The sequence below is a fragment of the Paroedura picta genome, chromosome 1 (assembly GCF_049243985.1).
Source record: "Paroedura picta isolate Pp20150507F chromosome 1, Ppicta_v3.0, whole genome shotgun sequence".
In the NCBI taxonomy this organism is placed as follows: Eukaryota; Metazoa; Chordata; class Lepidosauria; order Squamata; family Gekkonidae; genus Paroedura; species Paroedura picta.
This window is the reverse complement of record NC_135369.1, coordinates 37,630,880-37,647,554: the sequence shown is the minus strand read 5'-3', so window position 1 is coordinate 37,647,554 and position 16,675 is coordinate 37,630,880. Positions and strand designations below refer to the sequence as shown.

At 43.8% G+C, this 16,675-nt stretch overlaps 1 protein-coding gene across 1 annotated transcript in view; it reads left to right on the top strand.

Annotated features, from left to right (window-relative positions):
• The window catches only part of ACYP2 (acylphosphatase 2), a 55,989-nt gene extending 51,617 nt beyond the window's left edge, over nt 1-4,372 (top strand). The window contains exon 4 of the mRNA XM_077334271.1: nt 3,807-4,372. Within this exon, the coding sequence (XP_077190386.1) occupies nt 3,807-3,921 (115 nt within the window). The 3' untranslated portion in view covers nt 3,922-4,372. The remainder of the gene's footprint in view (nt 1-3,806) is intronic.
• Nucleotides 4,373-16,675: the final 12,303 nt, after the last annotated feature.

Below are 16,675 nucleotides of genomic sequence, written 5' to 3'. Positions count from 1 at the left end.
CCGGAAGCACAACAGTCAATCCACCAACATACCTGACCTCTATATGCATTCTAATAGACACCTGTGATGGCAAAATATCCAAAATATCAAATTTTAGCACTTTCTCTCACCCCTACTGCAGGAAGAAAAGGGATGCTCTTGGCCAGCAACGAACAGTAATAAAAGGAAATGTTTTTTTAAAATATTGACAGATTATAAATTTCCAGGGAAATATGATTATGTCTTTAGTCAGATTTATGTTCTGTGTTTTTATTAATATGTAAAACCACCCCAAACTTATTGGAAGGCTGATGTAAAAATGTAATGATAACAAAATATTAGCCAATTTTAATTATTTCATACTGTATTTATTATTTTAAATCTTTTAGTTTTATTGGATTACAGAACTGTTTTTAACTGTTATTAAGATTGTGAATTTTATAGGGATATGTTATTATATGAAATCTGTGATCCACCCTGATTTCCAAAAACTGGCCAAAATATAAACCCCATAGTAAAATAAATAAATTAAATAAATAAAGGACCAGTGATCAAAATAGGGAATGAGCTCAGTGCTCGTTGGTTGGTCTCATAATGTATTGTTAGATTGTGGGATTAAAAAAAATACTATTATCAAAGGCTGCCATAATATTTATTTTAAGTATCCCATACAGTATTGAAGTAAGAGAAACCATATTTGGACTGTGAAGAATTTGAGATCACTATAGAAAAAAATAAGAACTGAATAGTGGCATGATTAGTTTAGTTTGGGTTTAGAAGAGTGTAACTCTGTTTAGAATTGCACTGTAAGAGAGCACTCCTAGGCAGGTCTACACAGAGGTAAATCCTGTATTATTCAGTAGGGCACACTACCAGGACAGTATCCTTGGAATTCTATTGTAAGTCACCCAGAGATCTTCATGGTGGAGGAGGGACTGATACCCAGGCCTCATGGGTTTTAGCCAGACATTCTAATCACTACCCTCACACTGCTACACTAACAGGACCTGTGGTATAAACAGTGCAACTTCCACACTTGCTAATCTCAAAATATGAGGACCAAAGCTCAACTGTGCAATGAAGTACTGTATTAGTATGTTTATAGAGTAAGGCCCTTAGAGCCTCTTGTGGCGCAGAGTGGTAAGGCAGCCGCCTGAAAGCTTTGCCCATGAGGTTGGGAGTTCAATCCCAGCAGCCGGCTCAAGGTTGACTCAGCCTTCCATCCTTCCGAGGTCGGTAAAATGAGTACCCAGCTTGCTGGGGGGTAAACGGTAATGACTGGGGAAGGTACTGGCAAACCACCCCATATTGAGTCTGCCATGAAAACGCTAGAGGGCGTCACCCCAAGGGTCAGACATGACTCGGTGCTTGCACAGGGGATACCTTTACCTTTAGAGTAAGGCCCAAAGATGTTTTACTAATATTGGGGGGGGGAATTGGAGAATGGTCAGTGGAGTAATTTATGTTTAAATACACAAGATCTGTAGTGTGCATGATTCAAAAGGATATGAAGAACATCCTACAGGGGGCATTGTAGGAGATGTTTATTTAGCATAGTTAGAATAGGAGCTTCCTGATGTTTTTTTTTTTTCAAATAAAAAAATATGACCTGATTGGCTTATTTGGAGACTTCCGGCTCCTTTGAGCATGCTTCCCCCTGCTTGCCTCCACAACAGATTGAATGATGAACAATAGTTACACAGTTAGCTAGGACTCTCTATCTCTCCTCTTTCTATCCAAAGTTGCTTCTCTTCTAAATAAAATTATTTTATTCTTTTATGCAGCTTGGTGCACATATCTCTTGCATATTTAAACTGTGCCATCAATTTATGGCATTTGCAATACTGAATTTCCAATATGTCCAGAAATATGACAGAAGAATAATTTTGCCAACTACAGGAAGACCCAGTTATTCCTATATGGTTCCTAAAGGTGTGGGGTATAATAAAGATGATAAAATGGATTGCCTTACATATCAGATATAGGGACGATAACTGGTTATATTTTGTACAATAGCTGGATGCATTCTGGAATGGATTGTTTGAAAGTTGAACATGTTTTGTTATGTATTGTCTCTTGTTGCATTTCACAACATGTACTTTACTCTTATTGGCTTTCTGATACTTGATATTTATTGTGTTGACCCTTCCAAGCATTTCAAAGCCAACAATAATTTATCTTTGTTCTGTTTTTAAGACCTATCTTATTTCCAGAGCATCTTCATTTGCAGTGAGGGGTCAATTAAAATCATACAGACTATTGCATAAAGCAAACATTAGTTTAGTAGCAGGTGGGTAGCACACAGTTATGAAATAAGTGATTCTGTTTTATAGAAGTTCAACTATTGGTCCATCTAACCCAGTATTGTATACTCTGCTTGGCTGTGGCTATCTGTGACCTCAGCAAAAGGTTGTTCCCTGCAATGTTAGAACTTATAAGTGAAGATAGTGGAAATAGAATCTCAAACATTATGCAGGCAATATGCATCATAACAGACAATTTGGGGCCTTCCCGTTTAATCCTGGCAGCCCCTCATTAAATTAGGAGTGCTAATTGCATTGTTTTAGGGAGGGATTGTGGCTCAGTGGTGGAGCATCTTCTTGAGTGTGGGGCGTGGTCCTTAGTTCAGTCCCAAGCATCGCCACTTAAAAGGATCATGTAGTATAGAAGGTGATGTAAAAGACATTCCCCTGGAGAGCTACTGCAGTCTGAATATGAACAATGCTGACCTTGATGGTCAATATAAAGAGGTTAAAGAATCCGTTGTACTCACCTAATTCAAGGTCCTGGTGTTGACTTACACTCTTCTTTTGAACTTTCCCCCCCCACACACACACACACATACACAAGCACATATTTGTTATGATCTGTAGTTTCTGTTTAAACTTAGAAAGAAATTAGGAAGTCTTTTTCTGTTATACAGTTTTGCTCGAGGAGACAGATTAGTGTACCTCTTGAACTTGCACAGGAATTATAAGGCCTTTGTAGGGTTGACATGTTCCCACTCCCAGTGGGGATCCCTTACTTTCATTCCCAGCCCCCATTGGCACTTGGTAGGCTGTGGGGGCAGGGGATGGAATAAGACAACAACATGCTGTTGTGCCAAGGGCAAGATGTCATTTCCATGAGGAACCCGGAAGTGAAATCACGCCACTCTAGGATCCAGCCGAAATTTGATGGTTACTGCATCCCTGTCCCCCCAGTCTCCAAGTAGGTGCTAATCATGCTTCAAGTATGTTACTGTGATTATGAATGTTTACAACAGTCAGTGGCAGTTTCGTCTTGTGTATCATGGAATTTTTTCCCAAAAATGTATGATTGTTTTAGACTCTTCTCTGTCAAGCCACTTCCAGCCTAAGGGCATGGGTATAAATATTTCAATATATCAATCAAAAACAGTTTTGGATCAGTGTTTCCTCCTGGTCATGAAACTTGGGACAGAGTAAGGTTCTTTGCTCTACTTGTCCAATATACTCATAAACAGCCGAAAGGGTGCTGCTGTGTAAGAAGCCTTTCAGTCAGAGCTCACATTGGCCAGGAACACAGCATGGCAAAACACCACTCTCTGAGGCAGTGCCAGAGCCTATGTGGGGTTAACATCTGCAACCAGCTCAGGTGCTAGCTCTTTTCAGCAGGGTTCTATGAGCTGCTACCCTAGCATAAAAGATCAGGCCTGAAAACAACATTCTGCACTGCAGATGAAGACTGTTCAACTTTATAGGAGTAGAAATAACATCCTTCAGTACACCAAAGTGTGTCAGCAGAACAAATTTGACACAATGAATATTACAGTGTCTTGACCCGCTCCTCTTCTTTTCTCCTTACAGGAAGACCTGGCTGTCCACTGTTGGAAGTCCCAGCTCTCAAATCGAAAAAGCTGACTTTTCTAACGAGAGGGAGATCTCAAAGTTGGACTTCTCCGGGTTTACAACTCGATACTAGTGAAAAAAGATGGAGTCTTAAATTACCATTGCTGTTGTATCACAATTTCCATCCCTCCCTCCCTAAAGTAGGATCTGTACTTTCAGGAAGACTTCTTATATGCTAGGAAAAAGTCACAATTGTCTCATTTACTGTCAAGAAAAAGTAGTAATGCTTTCACTTTGTTGAAAATATCTTCTTTTGAAACATGATATTCTTCCCATATTAAAGCTGCCTTGGCTATTGAAAAAGACAATCAGGAATTTTTCTCAGCATTAGCAGACTTGGTCCATAATCTCCATTTTAACCTGCCTCTAGCTGCTTGCTCTAATCTATTTATCTGTCCATCTATTGCTTTAAGGCATCGAATAGGTGATAATTTTAAACACACATATATTGACTTAAAATCAGTCTAAAAACTATGTCTACAGATCTCTCAGCTCCTTACAAACAACCCCAGCCACCAAAAGCCAGGCCCAAACAACAAGGTGGTATATAGATGATTCTCTCCTGCCTGCTTTGCCTTCATAATAACCTTCTAAGCTAGGTGGAGAAGTGGAGAGGAAGTGGTTGACCAAAGTATGATTGATAGATAGATAGATAGATAGATAGATAGATAGATAGATAGATAGATAGATAGATAGATAGATAGATAGATAGATAGATAGATAGATAGATAGATAGATAGATAGATAGATAGATAGATAGATAGATAAAGGTCATCCTGGGGTAGCATTGCCAACCTTCAGGTGGTGGCTAGAGATCTCCTGGGATTTCAACTGATCTCCAGATGGAAGAAATCAGTTGATTTGGAGGAAATGGCCACTTTGGAAGATGGACTCTCTGGCATTATAAGCTGTTGAAGTCCCTCCCCTCTGTTATGGATGCCAATCTCCAGGTGGGACCTTTGGATTTATAGCTTGTCTTCAAACTAAAGAGATCAGTTCCCCTAGAGAAAATGGCTGCTTTGAAGGATGGATTCCATTGCATTCCATTATACTCCACTAAGGTCCCTCTCTGCCCCAAATCCTGTCCACTTTCCCTCCATCTCCAAAGTCTCCAGATATTTTCCAGCCCAGAACTGGCAATCCTACTCCAAACCCCACCTCAGGATCCACCCTCCAATCTCCAGGCATTGCCTACACAGAGCGGACAACCTGTGAACATCATGGCTGGATAGAGATCTTTGCACTCTTCTGTTGTTTCCCACACTGCATATGCTACAGACAGAGATCTGCTATTATATTTAAGGTTGCCAACTCCAGGCTGGAAGGGGATAGAGCCTGTGTAGGGTAAGGGTCTAGAGAAGATCCTCAGCACCATATAATGCTAGAGCCCACCCTTCAAAGCAGCATTTTCTCCAGGAAATTGATGCCTGTGGAATAGAGAAGCCCTCATTATGGTATAACACCATAGATTCCACCCTCTAAAGCTGCCATTTTCTCAAGGGGGACTGATCTCTGTAATCTGAAGATCAGTTATAATTCTGGGAGATCTCCACCAGGAGGTTGACAATTCTAGAGATTTCTAGGCCAGTAAGCCTGATTTGAAAGCACCTGTACCACATTCAGTAAAACTATCCCTTTCCTCTCTGGAACTGAGAATAAAGGTTCTAGAAATATGCAATGGAAGCTAGCTGTACTGAATTCTCCTCCTTCTATGATTCCTGGAGCAATTCTGTGCTTGTGAAAGATGTTCCTGTTTGCTTTTTAATTTACAAGGTGCTAAATGAATAAGGGGGGAAATTATAATTAATATGCAGACAGCTTACATTGCACACAAGGGGAGGGACAACTGACAACCAAAGGCCAGTATTCCATTTGCTTGTATGTCAGTCATTAAAATTTCAAAACCAGGAAAGAAGCCAGACTCACTTCATGGGTGAAAGTCACACTGTGAGTTCTCTTGAAGACTAGGACACTGACTCTGTCAATGAGCTTATGAAGCCATGAGCTTATTTCATCAGACATGCCCTAGAAGCGTGATTTGCTACAACAAGCAAATACAATTAGGGTTCTGGACTTAATGGGGGGAAACCAATTTAATCACCCATTGACAAATTATGTTGCCTTTCAGCTGGCTGTAGATACAGCAATTCCTCCTGCTGCTCCAGTGCAGTGATCTGAAAGAACCAGCATGGTATAGTGCAGGGGTAGTCAACCTGTGGTCCTCCAGATGTTCATGGACTACAATTCCCATGAGCCCCTGCCAGCAAATGCTGGCAGTGGCTCATGGGAATTGTAGTCCATGAACATCTGGAGGACCACAGGTTGACTACCCCTGGTATAGTGGTCAGAGTGCCAGTCTAGGATCTGGGAGACTTAGGTTTGAATCCCCACTCATACCACAGAGGTTTGCTGGGTGATCTTGGGACAGTCACACATGCTCAGCCAAGCCTACCTCACAGGGTTTCTGTGAAAATAAAACAGAAAAGAACCACAAAAGCTGCTTTGGGAGCTCATGGGGAGTGGGGGGTGGAAGCACGATATAAATTGTTAATAAAAATAAATCTGTTCTTCACAATGGAAATATATGATTTTCAGGCGTGTGGTGATCATCACAGAAACTACAGTTCCCATCCTGCTCTGCCTTTTCTTGCAAGGCTCTATTGTTCCTTGGCATTCATGTCTTCAGTTTAAAAGAGAAAAAATTAGTTTTGAATAGCTCCATAAAATTGTAGGAAATAAAGAAAACTAGGCAGGAGTGGGTAATTTGGGTCACACCTGGTTTAACTATTATCTCATCAGTATTGTATATCCAGATGAGGAACATAAATTTGGATGCCACTTTTTCATAGTGATATGTGTATGTGTGATGACAGCTATCTTTAATCTTTAAATAGGACAGGGTCCTATTAAATAAAAGAGTAAGGCCACCTGGGGAGGAGTTAGGGCAGGCCCTGTCCAGGATAAAAACTCAGAGGGCCCAATCAGGAGCCGCGAAGCGGCTCCTGATTGGGCCCTCCGAGTGTCCATCCAGGGCCAAGCAGCCAATGGGGAGGCACACAAAGTGCCTTCCTATTGGCCCCTCACCAGGACAGACCAAAATTCCATTCACCCAGCCCAGTTTGGCTGCCAGTCTGCTTCTGACCACCAAAGGGAGAGGAGGTCAGTAGGGCTGCCAAGGGGGATGAGAACAGAGGCTTGGACAGGCTGTGCCAGCCCTTTTCGCCCCAAGGCTGCCCTAACTGCCATTTCCAACTGTAAATTGCCTCAGAACCCTGACAGAGCTGGCCGGAGGCTGCAGAGTGCTCCCCCTCCCCCCCTTCAGGCCTGCTGCGAAGGAGCCTCTGACAGGCCCTGACTGAGGGAAGGAGGAGGTCTTTCCAAGAGCAACGCAGGGGAGACTGAGGGCCTTCCTTTTGAGGGGGGGGGGACTTTCCCCTTCTGCCAAACAGTTGCCTGACAGGGAGGCCACAGAAAATCCCCTTCTCACTTAAAATACTGCTCTGGGCGGGGGTTAGACACAGCCAAGCCTTGTGTCTTTCTTCTTTGCAACTCTCTGCAGATTTGAGGCCACTGCACAGCGTTATTCTGCAGAGGAAGCTGGCTCTTTTGTCTCCCGTTTCATCTGCACAACAACCCTGTGCAGTAGGCCTCAAGTCTTTCAATTCAACAACAACCTGTGTGGGAAGCCTTAAATGTTTCTTCTCTACCACAACCCTGTCCAAAGTAGCCCTTTCTGCCTGGGGAGCTGATCTTTATACTCTGCAGGTGAGCTGTAATTCCAGGAGCTCTCCAGGCCACACCTGTAGGTTGGCTACCCCTGGGTTGGAAATATTCCTGGAGGTTTGGAGGTGGGACTTCAAAATCGTACAATGCCTCAGAGTCCAGCCTTCAAATGAGCCATTTTTTCCTGCAGTTGGTAGGGAGTGGTGCAGGAGTGTCCCTCCTGGCCTATGGGCTATGGCCAGCCCTTATCAGCAACTGTTTGTATTCTGGGGCGCAGACAGGCAGACCCGCATCAGTCCTGTGAGTCTGGAAAGTGCAGGAAGATCTAAATAAATATTTACAGCCTGAAACTAAATAGAGAACAAGTAAATGTCTGGAGACACATCGTAACTGAAATAGTAACTGGCAAATAACCTTGGCCTGGCAAATAAAAAAACAGTTTTAAAAACCTTACTAAGGTCAAGACTGCTGTGCACAGACAGTCTTCCTCTTAGGGTTGCCAGCTTCCCTGTGAGGCTCGCTACCCCACCTCCCTCATGGGGAGTCTGCTATGGGGAGAGAAGGGGAAGACGATTGGAAAATGCTTTGAGACACCTGAGGCCTGCTGGGTCACTGCGGCCCATTCCCAGTTCTCTCAGATCTCTCACAACCCTACATACCTCACAGGTTGACTATTGTGGAGAGACAAATGGAAAAGGTGTTTGTAAACCGCTTTGAGACTCCTTTGGGTAGTAAGCAATAGGGTACAAAAATCCGTTCTTCTAAGGAGCAACCATGAAAGAAGCATGTGGGTACATAACATTTTACCAACAGTGAAAATATGGGAGACAGAAGGAATAGGGTGGACACCTGTGTACTGTGACTACCCTATGTGTATTAGGGCAGAGGGGCATTTCGGTGAATGTGGCCTAATTCACACAAGAAGGGAAATGATGCAGAACTGGGGGGAATTGGTTGCCATGTAATCTTATCCTAAGAAGAGTCTCCAGTCTGATTTTCCCTTCACATATCTGAGGACATGGCTCTGGAAAGCTCATCTGTTACCACTATGCCACAATTCCCAAAGGTCAGTCCTCTCCCACAATCAATGAACATTCCACACCACAGGTTCTTGACACCCATATCTCCACACCCATGGTCTCATTTGCCACCATGCCACCACAACCTCCCACACAACACACATGATAACCCCATGCCCTTACAGACTGGACAACTCCTCCCCTTCCTCTTCCCACTGCCAAGCTCTAGCGCCCGTTGTATTCTTGAAGACAACGGGCTTTGCCCCTAGTGCTAAAATAAATTGGCAAAAACGCATTGGTGGTTTTACATGACTCCGAAATACTATTTCACTAAATCAGGATAGGACATGATATGAGACTGTGAATTACATTATCTTCTCTGTCAGTGGCTGGTTGTTGGAGAGGTTCCCAAATTTTATCTTATAATAAGTAGCCCTAGATCCCATTAAGTGATCCTTTAATGTTGTGCTCTAACTCAAAGCTTTCTGAACAAAGTACCATTTCACTGGTGGGTCAGTTTTGTTGGCAGAGTTTGAATATGCAAAGGACTCGAGCACTGGCTGCTTAAAGAATAAAATAGCTTTATTGAGGAAGTGTGTCCAGAGTACGGTTGCCAGGTCCCCCCTCACCACTAGCAGGGGATGGGAAGTGGGGTAGATCGAGGTTAGAAAACTCCTGGAGATTTAAGGGAAGGGCCTGGGGAAGACTGGAACCTCAGTTAGGTGCAATGCCATAGACCCCATCCATCATCCAAAGCATCCATTTTTTTCAAGGAGAACTGTAGCATGGAGATGAGCTGTAATTCTAGGGGGTCCCCAGGTCTCACCTGTTGACTGGCATCCCTGGGTCAAAGAAGAAGGAAGTCTCCAACTGAGCCAGTCGGGACACAGGAGGAAATTATTTGAAAAATACCCAGAAGTTCCTGATCTAAATATGCTAACTACGCATCTCCTCTGAAGACCTCTGTAGGATATTCTTCATACATGCTGCTGAATTATGCACACTCCAGATCCTGCATATTCCAACAAGTTTGTGGGCATAGGATTGCCAGGTCTACAGGGTCCCATACTCTGCAGCTCATGAAACAGTATGGAGTTATGTCATGGGGTAGGTGCTGGTGATGTGACTAGCAGTGCTCGTGGTAGGACCTCCACATGTTGTATGTCTGCATGTCAAGAACAGTCAAGTGGCAGCTGACTTATGGCAACCTCATAAAGCTTTGAAGGCAAGTGAGAAGCAGAGGACTGCAAAATCTTCCTTGGTAGCCTCCCAGCCAAGTACCGACTCTGCTTAGTTTCTGAGATCTGATAAGATCAAACTATACTATACCATCCCACATCCCCCTTCCACAGACTACTATGAATCATATCATGTCATATCATATCATCTGTCTGTCTGTCTGTCTGTATTTTTACACCACCCATTCTTTGCAGCTCATAAACTCCAGGTCATCCCATCTGGTAGATGACATACAATAGATCTGTAGTCAATAGTGGGAATGAACTATGTGCTAAATAGAAATACAGAAATCTTTATTGGCATTCAAGAACAAGATATGCAGAAAATACAAAATTATGTAATGATTGTGGTAAAAATAAAAGTACAATTGAGTCATTAGTTTCAGATCATTGCCTTCCCTCTCCAACTTTTGTATATAGTAGTTACTGCAAGGATGCATGCACAGGAGAATGCTGGGCATCTCACAGCCCTGATGTTTTAATCTGTTGCCCTGAGGCCCTCTGTCACAGTTTTGGTATCCCCTTTCTTCTTAGGATCTCATTAAGGGTTGGGGAGTTTATGGCTGAATTTGGATTTGAAGCCAGGCCTAATCTGACATCCAAACCATTAAACCACACTGGCTGTCAAGAATGAGCCTAAGAACAGACAGCTGTATTTGTGGTCCTAGATTGCGTAGAAATCAAGTCTTGAGGAGAAAGGCTGAGAGCCAGCTTGGTTTAGTGGTTAAGAGCTGCAGCCTCTAATCTGGAGAATCAGAGTTGATTCCCTCCCTGCTCCACATGCAGCCAGCTGAATGACCCTGGGCCTGTCACGGTTCTCAGCCCTACCTACCACACAGGGTATCCTGTCGGGAGAGGAAGGAAAGGTGATTGTAAGCCACTTTGAGACTCTCTAGGGTGGTAACAAACTTTTTGTCCCATGTCAGCTCTTCTAGCAATAGAATAGACCTATAGACAGGAGAGAGCAAACTAAAGCTGAGGAATACCACCATAGGATGCAAGGAAGCTTGTATAGTGAGGGGGAGGGGGGAGACAGTTCTGTAGGATATGTGGTGTGTACGGTACAGGCTTGCTCTCCACTGCTTTCTGAATTACATTGCTCAAATAGGAAGTCTGACTAGTGGGACATGTTTGAATACGCAAGATCTGTAGTGTACATGATTAGAAAACATATGAAGAATATCCTATAGGAGGCACGAGATGTGTATTTAGTATATTTAGAATAGGAACTTCTAAATGTTTTTCAAATAATCTCCTCCAGTGTCCTGATTGGCTCAGTTGGAGACTTCCTGTTCCTTTGAGCATACTTCCTTCCCGCTTGCCTCCTCAACAGACAGAATGAAGGCAACAGAATAACTGTTAAGTCTCTCTCTCTCTTTCCTCTATACAAAGATTGTTCCTTTTTAAAATAAATCTATTTTATTTTTTAGAGCAGCCTGGTGCTATCCTCTTTGCATATTTAAACTTTGCCAACAGGACATTCTGCAATAGAGGTGTGGGATGGTAGATGTTTTGATGATCTTTTGTGGTAGAACATGCGAGAAACTAGAACCATGGAAAATGAGTGAATGTTACTAAAATCAGTAGTTAGGATTTAATGATATAAAATAGGCTTTCTCAACCAGGGTTTCATGAAACCCTGGGATTTCTTGGAGGCCCTGGTTTCCTGCACTAGTGAGAGTTAATTAATTTTTATAAATTTGTTAAGCATTTATTGGGTGATATAACCATCTATGGTCATGTAGGTCTGCCTCCCCTCCCAAAATTGTCAATGATGGGCCTGGAGAGGGTGGGAAGGGAAAGGGCCATGGGTGGGTCACCCAGCTGGCTGCATGTAGAGAAGGAGCTGGGAATCAAACCCGGCTTTGTCAGATTAGAAGTTGGCATCCCTAACCACTACACCAAGCTGGCTCCCAGACACTTCTAGAAGACTGCCAGTCAGGGGGAACTCACCACCTCCTAAGGCAGCTGGTTCCACTGCTGCATTATTCTGTGAATGTTCTACCCATGATATCTTGTCAGTACCATTCTACACTTAATTTAAAGCCATGATTGTGGGTCCTGTTCTCTGCTGCCAAAAGGAACTGCTGTCTGCCTTCCTCCAAGTGACAACCTTTCAAAAGAGAGCAATCTGGACACTTACCAAGAAGCGTGAAAAGCGGTTACTCAAGGCACTTGCCCCAATTCAGTTGCATATTGGCCCTTACTCAGTGACATATGGGAGTGCACAGGTCTGCCACAGTCTCAACCTAGAAGGGATTACATGACGTATATGAACCAGTGCCTGCATCTGGGTGCAACACGCATGCTAACCAGACAGTTTGCAGTATATACATGAACAGGGTTCAGTTCCATATGTTTAGCATTGCCAAATGATCCTAGCTGGGTTTCAAGCTCAGTGAAGTTGCTTTGCACTTCTACAGGTGGTCATCTGTAGCCTGGTGAATGTCTGAATCAGGTCTTTAGAAAGAAAGCATTTGCATGTGTTTCATGGGTATTACGATCTGGGGAACACAAGTGAATACCAATTTAGATACTGTACCATCTGATTTAGCTTGTGTAGTGTGTCACACAAAGTGCGGGGGAAGTATCCTCTGGCAATTTGTTAACCTTTATTTGTTGGCAAGAGATAAAATGATATCCAGCAAAAATAACACCTTTTTTGCCATTAAGCCACAGCTAACTTTTGGCAACCCTGTAGAGCAGGTTTCTCAGCCAGGGTTTTGGGAAACCCTGGGGTTTCTTGACAGCTCTGGAAGGGTTTCCTGAATGGGTAGGAGTTAATTTTCTATATTTTTCTGGTGATATCACCATGTATGGTCATATTGCCCACCCCCTCCTCCCAAAGTGGCCAATGATGGGCCTGGAGGGGGTGAGAAGGGGAGAGCAGCCCAGGTGGATATGTATACAGCTATGCTTCCTAACCCTATTCTGCATGATTGCACCACTTCTGGGGGTTCTCAGACCCATGTTTCAGTGGGTTCTCAACCGTAAAAAGAAAGTTCAAAAAGGCTGCTGTAGAGTTTTCAAGGCAAGCAATCTTCAGAGGTGGCTTGTTCTAATATTCCTTGGAAGTCTCCCATCCAAATACTAACAGGGGCTGACCCTGTTTAGCTTCTGAAGAGATCAGGCCTGGGCCATCCAATTCAGGGCTAAAAACAGTGTAACTCATCATATACCAAGAAGTGAGGACAACAAGTAACCGAACTGCCAAAGACCATCTTACACGGAAAGATTTTCCTCCTCCCTGAAGGATCTGCAGTGATGGAAGCAGATGGATTCCCTGAGGCAGGGCATTCCTGATCTGGGGGCAAGCACAGGAAGGGCCCTGCCATGCATGGAGGCCAGACTGACTCTGACCTCTCTGTGAGATGAACTCAGCAGCAAGTCCTCTGAACAGAATTTAAAACTGAGAAGGGTTCATATGTAACAAGACATACTTTGAGATATCCAGGACACAGACAGAGACAGAAGCCTTGAGTATCACCTTCTTGGGCCAAAGGACTCAGTGGCTGCTTCATTTTATCTGGAAGGGCAATGGAACAATGGTGGACCATATTCACAGATTCAAATTAGTGCTACCTAAAATATTTTTGGAGCTGGAATTCATTTATTTGTGGCAATCATCACTGACTAATTGGGAGAATGCAAAAACATAGGCAACAGCACACATGGCCAGTGTGGGGTAGTGGGTAGGGTGTCAGAAAAGGGTCTGGGACAGGGGTAGTCAACCTGTGGTCCTCCAGATGTTCATGGACTACAATTCCCATGAGCCCCTGCCAGCAAATAATGGCAGGGGCTCATGGGAATTGTATTCCATGAACATCTGGAGGACCACAGGTTGACTACCCCTGGTCTGGGAGACTCGGGTATGAATCCCCACTTTGCCTCGGAAGCTTGCTGGGTGACCTCATCCAGACACACCCTCTTGGCTTCCCTTACCCCACAGGAGAACCTTATAAGGCACTTTAGGTCCCAACTGGTGAGAAAAGCGGTGCTACAGCTGAAGTAAATAACAAGATATAATGCAGCATTTTCAGGGCCCGCTGCACCAATCTTATTCCTGAATCGTGACTTCATTTTTGTGTACTTGATGCTGCTTTCCATGGATGCGTGTTCCTTCCGACTACCGGATTTATTTTCATTGGGTCTTTTGTGTATGTCTAGCCCTAGGGATTTCATTCCCCGTTCTTGCCTGGCTTGCTAATGAGCTGTTATCATTCCAAATACACACAGCTTTTGTGATAATCCACAAGCATCCTTTGTTAAACTCCTCGAGGGTGACCCTTGTTGAACTGAAATGCAGAATGGCAAAGATCAAGTGAAGGACTTCCTCAGTCTCTGAAGTTTTCTTCTGCCAGACGCTGTTCATCAGGATTTCCTGGACCCAAATGATCTGTGTACCTCTGTTACAAGCAAAAGGCTGTCCCTCTGTGAATGCCCGCAGCCCGAAAACAAGGCAGGCTGGTGGCATTTATTGCAAGCATGGGCAAGTATAATCGTTGCTCCTTGTGAGCGACATTAGAAAAATCATCTAATTTTTAAAAATTATCTGGCCTTTTTGAAGTCGTATGTGTGCGTATATGAGCATGTTTGCACTTTGGATGGGCCACGGTTTTGGTACTTCTGCGGCCATCTGCAGTCAGGCCCTGTGTATCTGCTGGACCACCTATCTCCTTATGCCCCCCCCCCACAGGGCCCTTAGCTCTGCGGGTTTAAATCTGCCATTGGTCCCTGGCCCACGGTAGGTGTACCTGGCCTTGGCCAGGGCCAGGGCCTCTTTGGTCCTGGCCCCAACCTGGTGGAATGAGCTCCTAGAAGAACTGAGGGCCCTGATGGAGCTATCACAGTTTTGCAAGGCCTGCAAAACAGAGCTCTTCCACCAGGCATTTGATTGAGGCCAGGCTATGGAAGACTTGGGTCCTTCCTCCAATGGCCCCTAACAGCTTCTATGGCCCTAAATGTCCACACATCTTGGGCAACCTCCCAAGTTTGGTGGGTGGTGCATACTGGGACTGGTTGGGAAATTGGGGAAAGTACTGGCTAGATTTAGGCCGCTGGGGGTATGTGCTTTATCTATGTTTTATTGTCCTTTTGTAACCCGCCATGAGCCAGCATGGTCCGGGAGTGGCGGTCAAGAAATCGCAATATAAATAAAACAAATAAATAAGATCCAACTGTGGGTCTCCTGTTACACTTGCAGACTTGACCATCTGACATCCTGTTAGACTAATTCCGCACAAGTGTAAAAAACCACATTGTAGTTTTTAAAAAAGCACAAAATTTTGCCTTCCCATGAGTAGATCTGAACTTCATGCCCTCATACCCCATGGTTTCCAAATCCTCCTTTAGAGTGAATTTTTCCCCCAGATCTTAGCTCACAGTTTTCTAGTGGGGAATTCCCAAATTTGAAGTTGGTTTCCTGTCATCATTGTGTTATCATTTATGGGAGTTCACCCTGCCTGTCCCTAAGTGGTTCTCAAGACATCTGCCATTTTGAAAACACAATATTGACTGTGTTAGCACACAATTTTTCCCATTAATATATAGCAATGTTATAGTGGGCAGCAAGGTTTCATGTGCTTTGCATTGGTGCATCCAACAATGGCCAGCCATTTCTTGGTTGACCAAGGAGGAGCAGTAGGCTGTTGTAATGGCAGGAACCACACGACTCCCATCTGTTATAACCTTACTGCATCTACAAAAAAAAAGAGGAGGTTCCATTGCTGATGAATTACATGGTGACACATTTGGCATGCTTCATAATCATTGTACAGCTGTTTACATTGGATGTCTCCCACGACATCTAGAAAGGCTTGCTCCTTCATAAAACACGGTGGGCTTTACTGCCATACTTTCCCTTATGTGACACCAATCTGTCGAATTTCATTTCCCTGAAGTCCCCAGGAGCCGCCTTTCCTGGCACTCTTTTATTCTTAGAAATCTGTGTGCCTGTTTGCCAGCCGAATCCTCTTACCCAGAAAAAGAGAGACGGGGAAAGAGCGGGATTAGTCAAGAGAGATTAGTGATTAATAGGTGGCTGCTCCCCCTCCTCCTGCAGGATGAGCCATGGTCCCAGTGGCAGGTTGGCATGATCTGAAATTAAGGGGAGTGGGGCAGGAGAGAAGTAAGCAAACAGGAAAATAACAGCAACAAAACCCTAACAACCAGACAAGTAATCCTGGGGCAATGCATGCGTGCAAAGCATTGTGAAACATTAATTCACACATGCTATCAATGCACAAGTCACTGAACACTGGATTAGGACTCATTAAATTAAGGTCTCATAGAAGGGGCCAGGACATCTCTCTGCACTTGGCAGGCCACCAAGTTGCACAAGGATAGAAACCTATATCTTTCCATTTCAGACAAGTTACAAATATCATTCAGGGATTCACAGATCGAATTACACGATAGGGCTGTACTACTATGTTAACTGTGGGAAAGAAAAAGGTAGTTACAAGTTGAATGTAATTCAGGCATTGGATGACACCTTGGTTTTATTAAATTAACCACAGTTGCTGTGATTGCCTGAATACAGACTGTCCTGCCAACTGGGGATACAGTCTGTAGAAACAGGATCTGTAGCTGTTCTCTTATGGTCTCATGTCATCTATGAATGCAGGCATCCTGGCTTGTTCTCAGGTAACACTCTCTGAGGTTACAGCAAAAAGGCGACAAAACCAGCATTTGTCAAGTCATACCAGGCTTTAAGTAATTGTCTCTTGACTGACAAGCTAGTTTCACAAACTCACGATGGCTAAAAGAAAACACAATTGTACGTGATATCTGAACTAAGTCAGTGTACTTTTAAAAATGATATTAAGCACTCTTTTCTCTTTGAGAT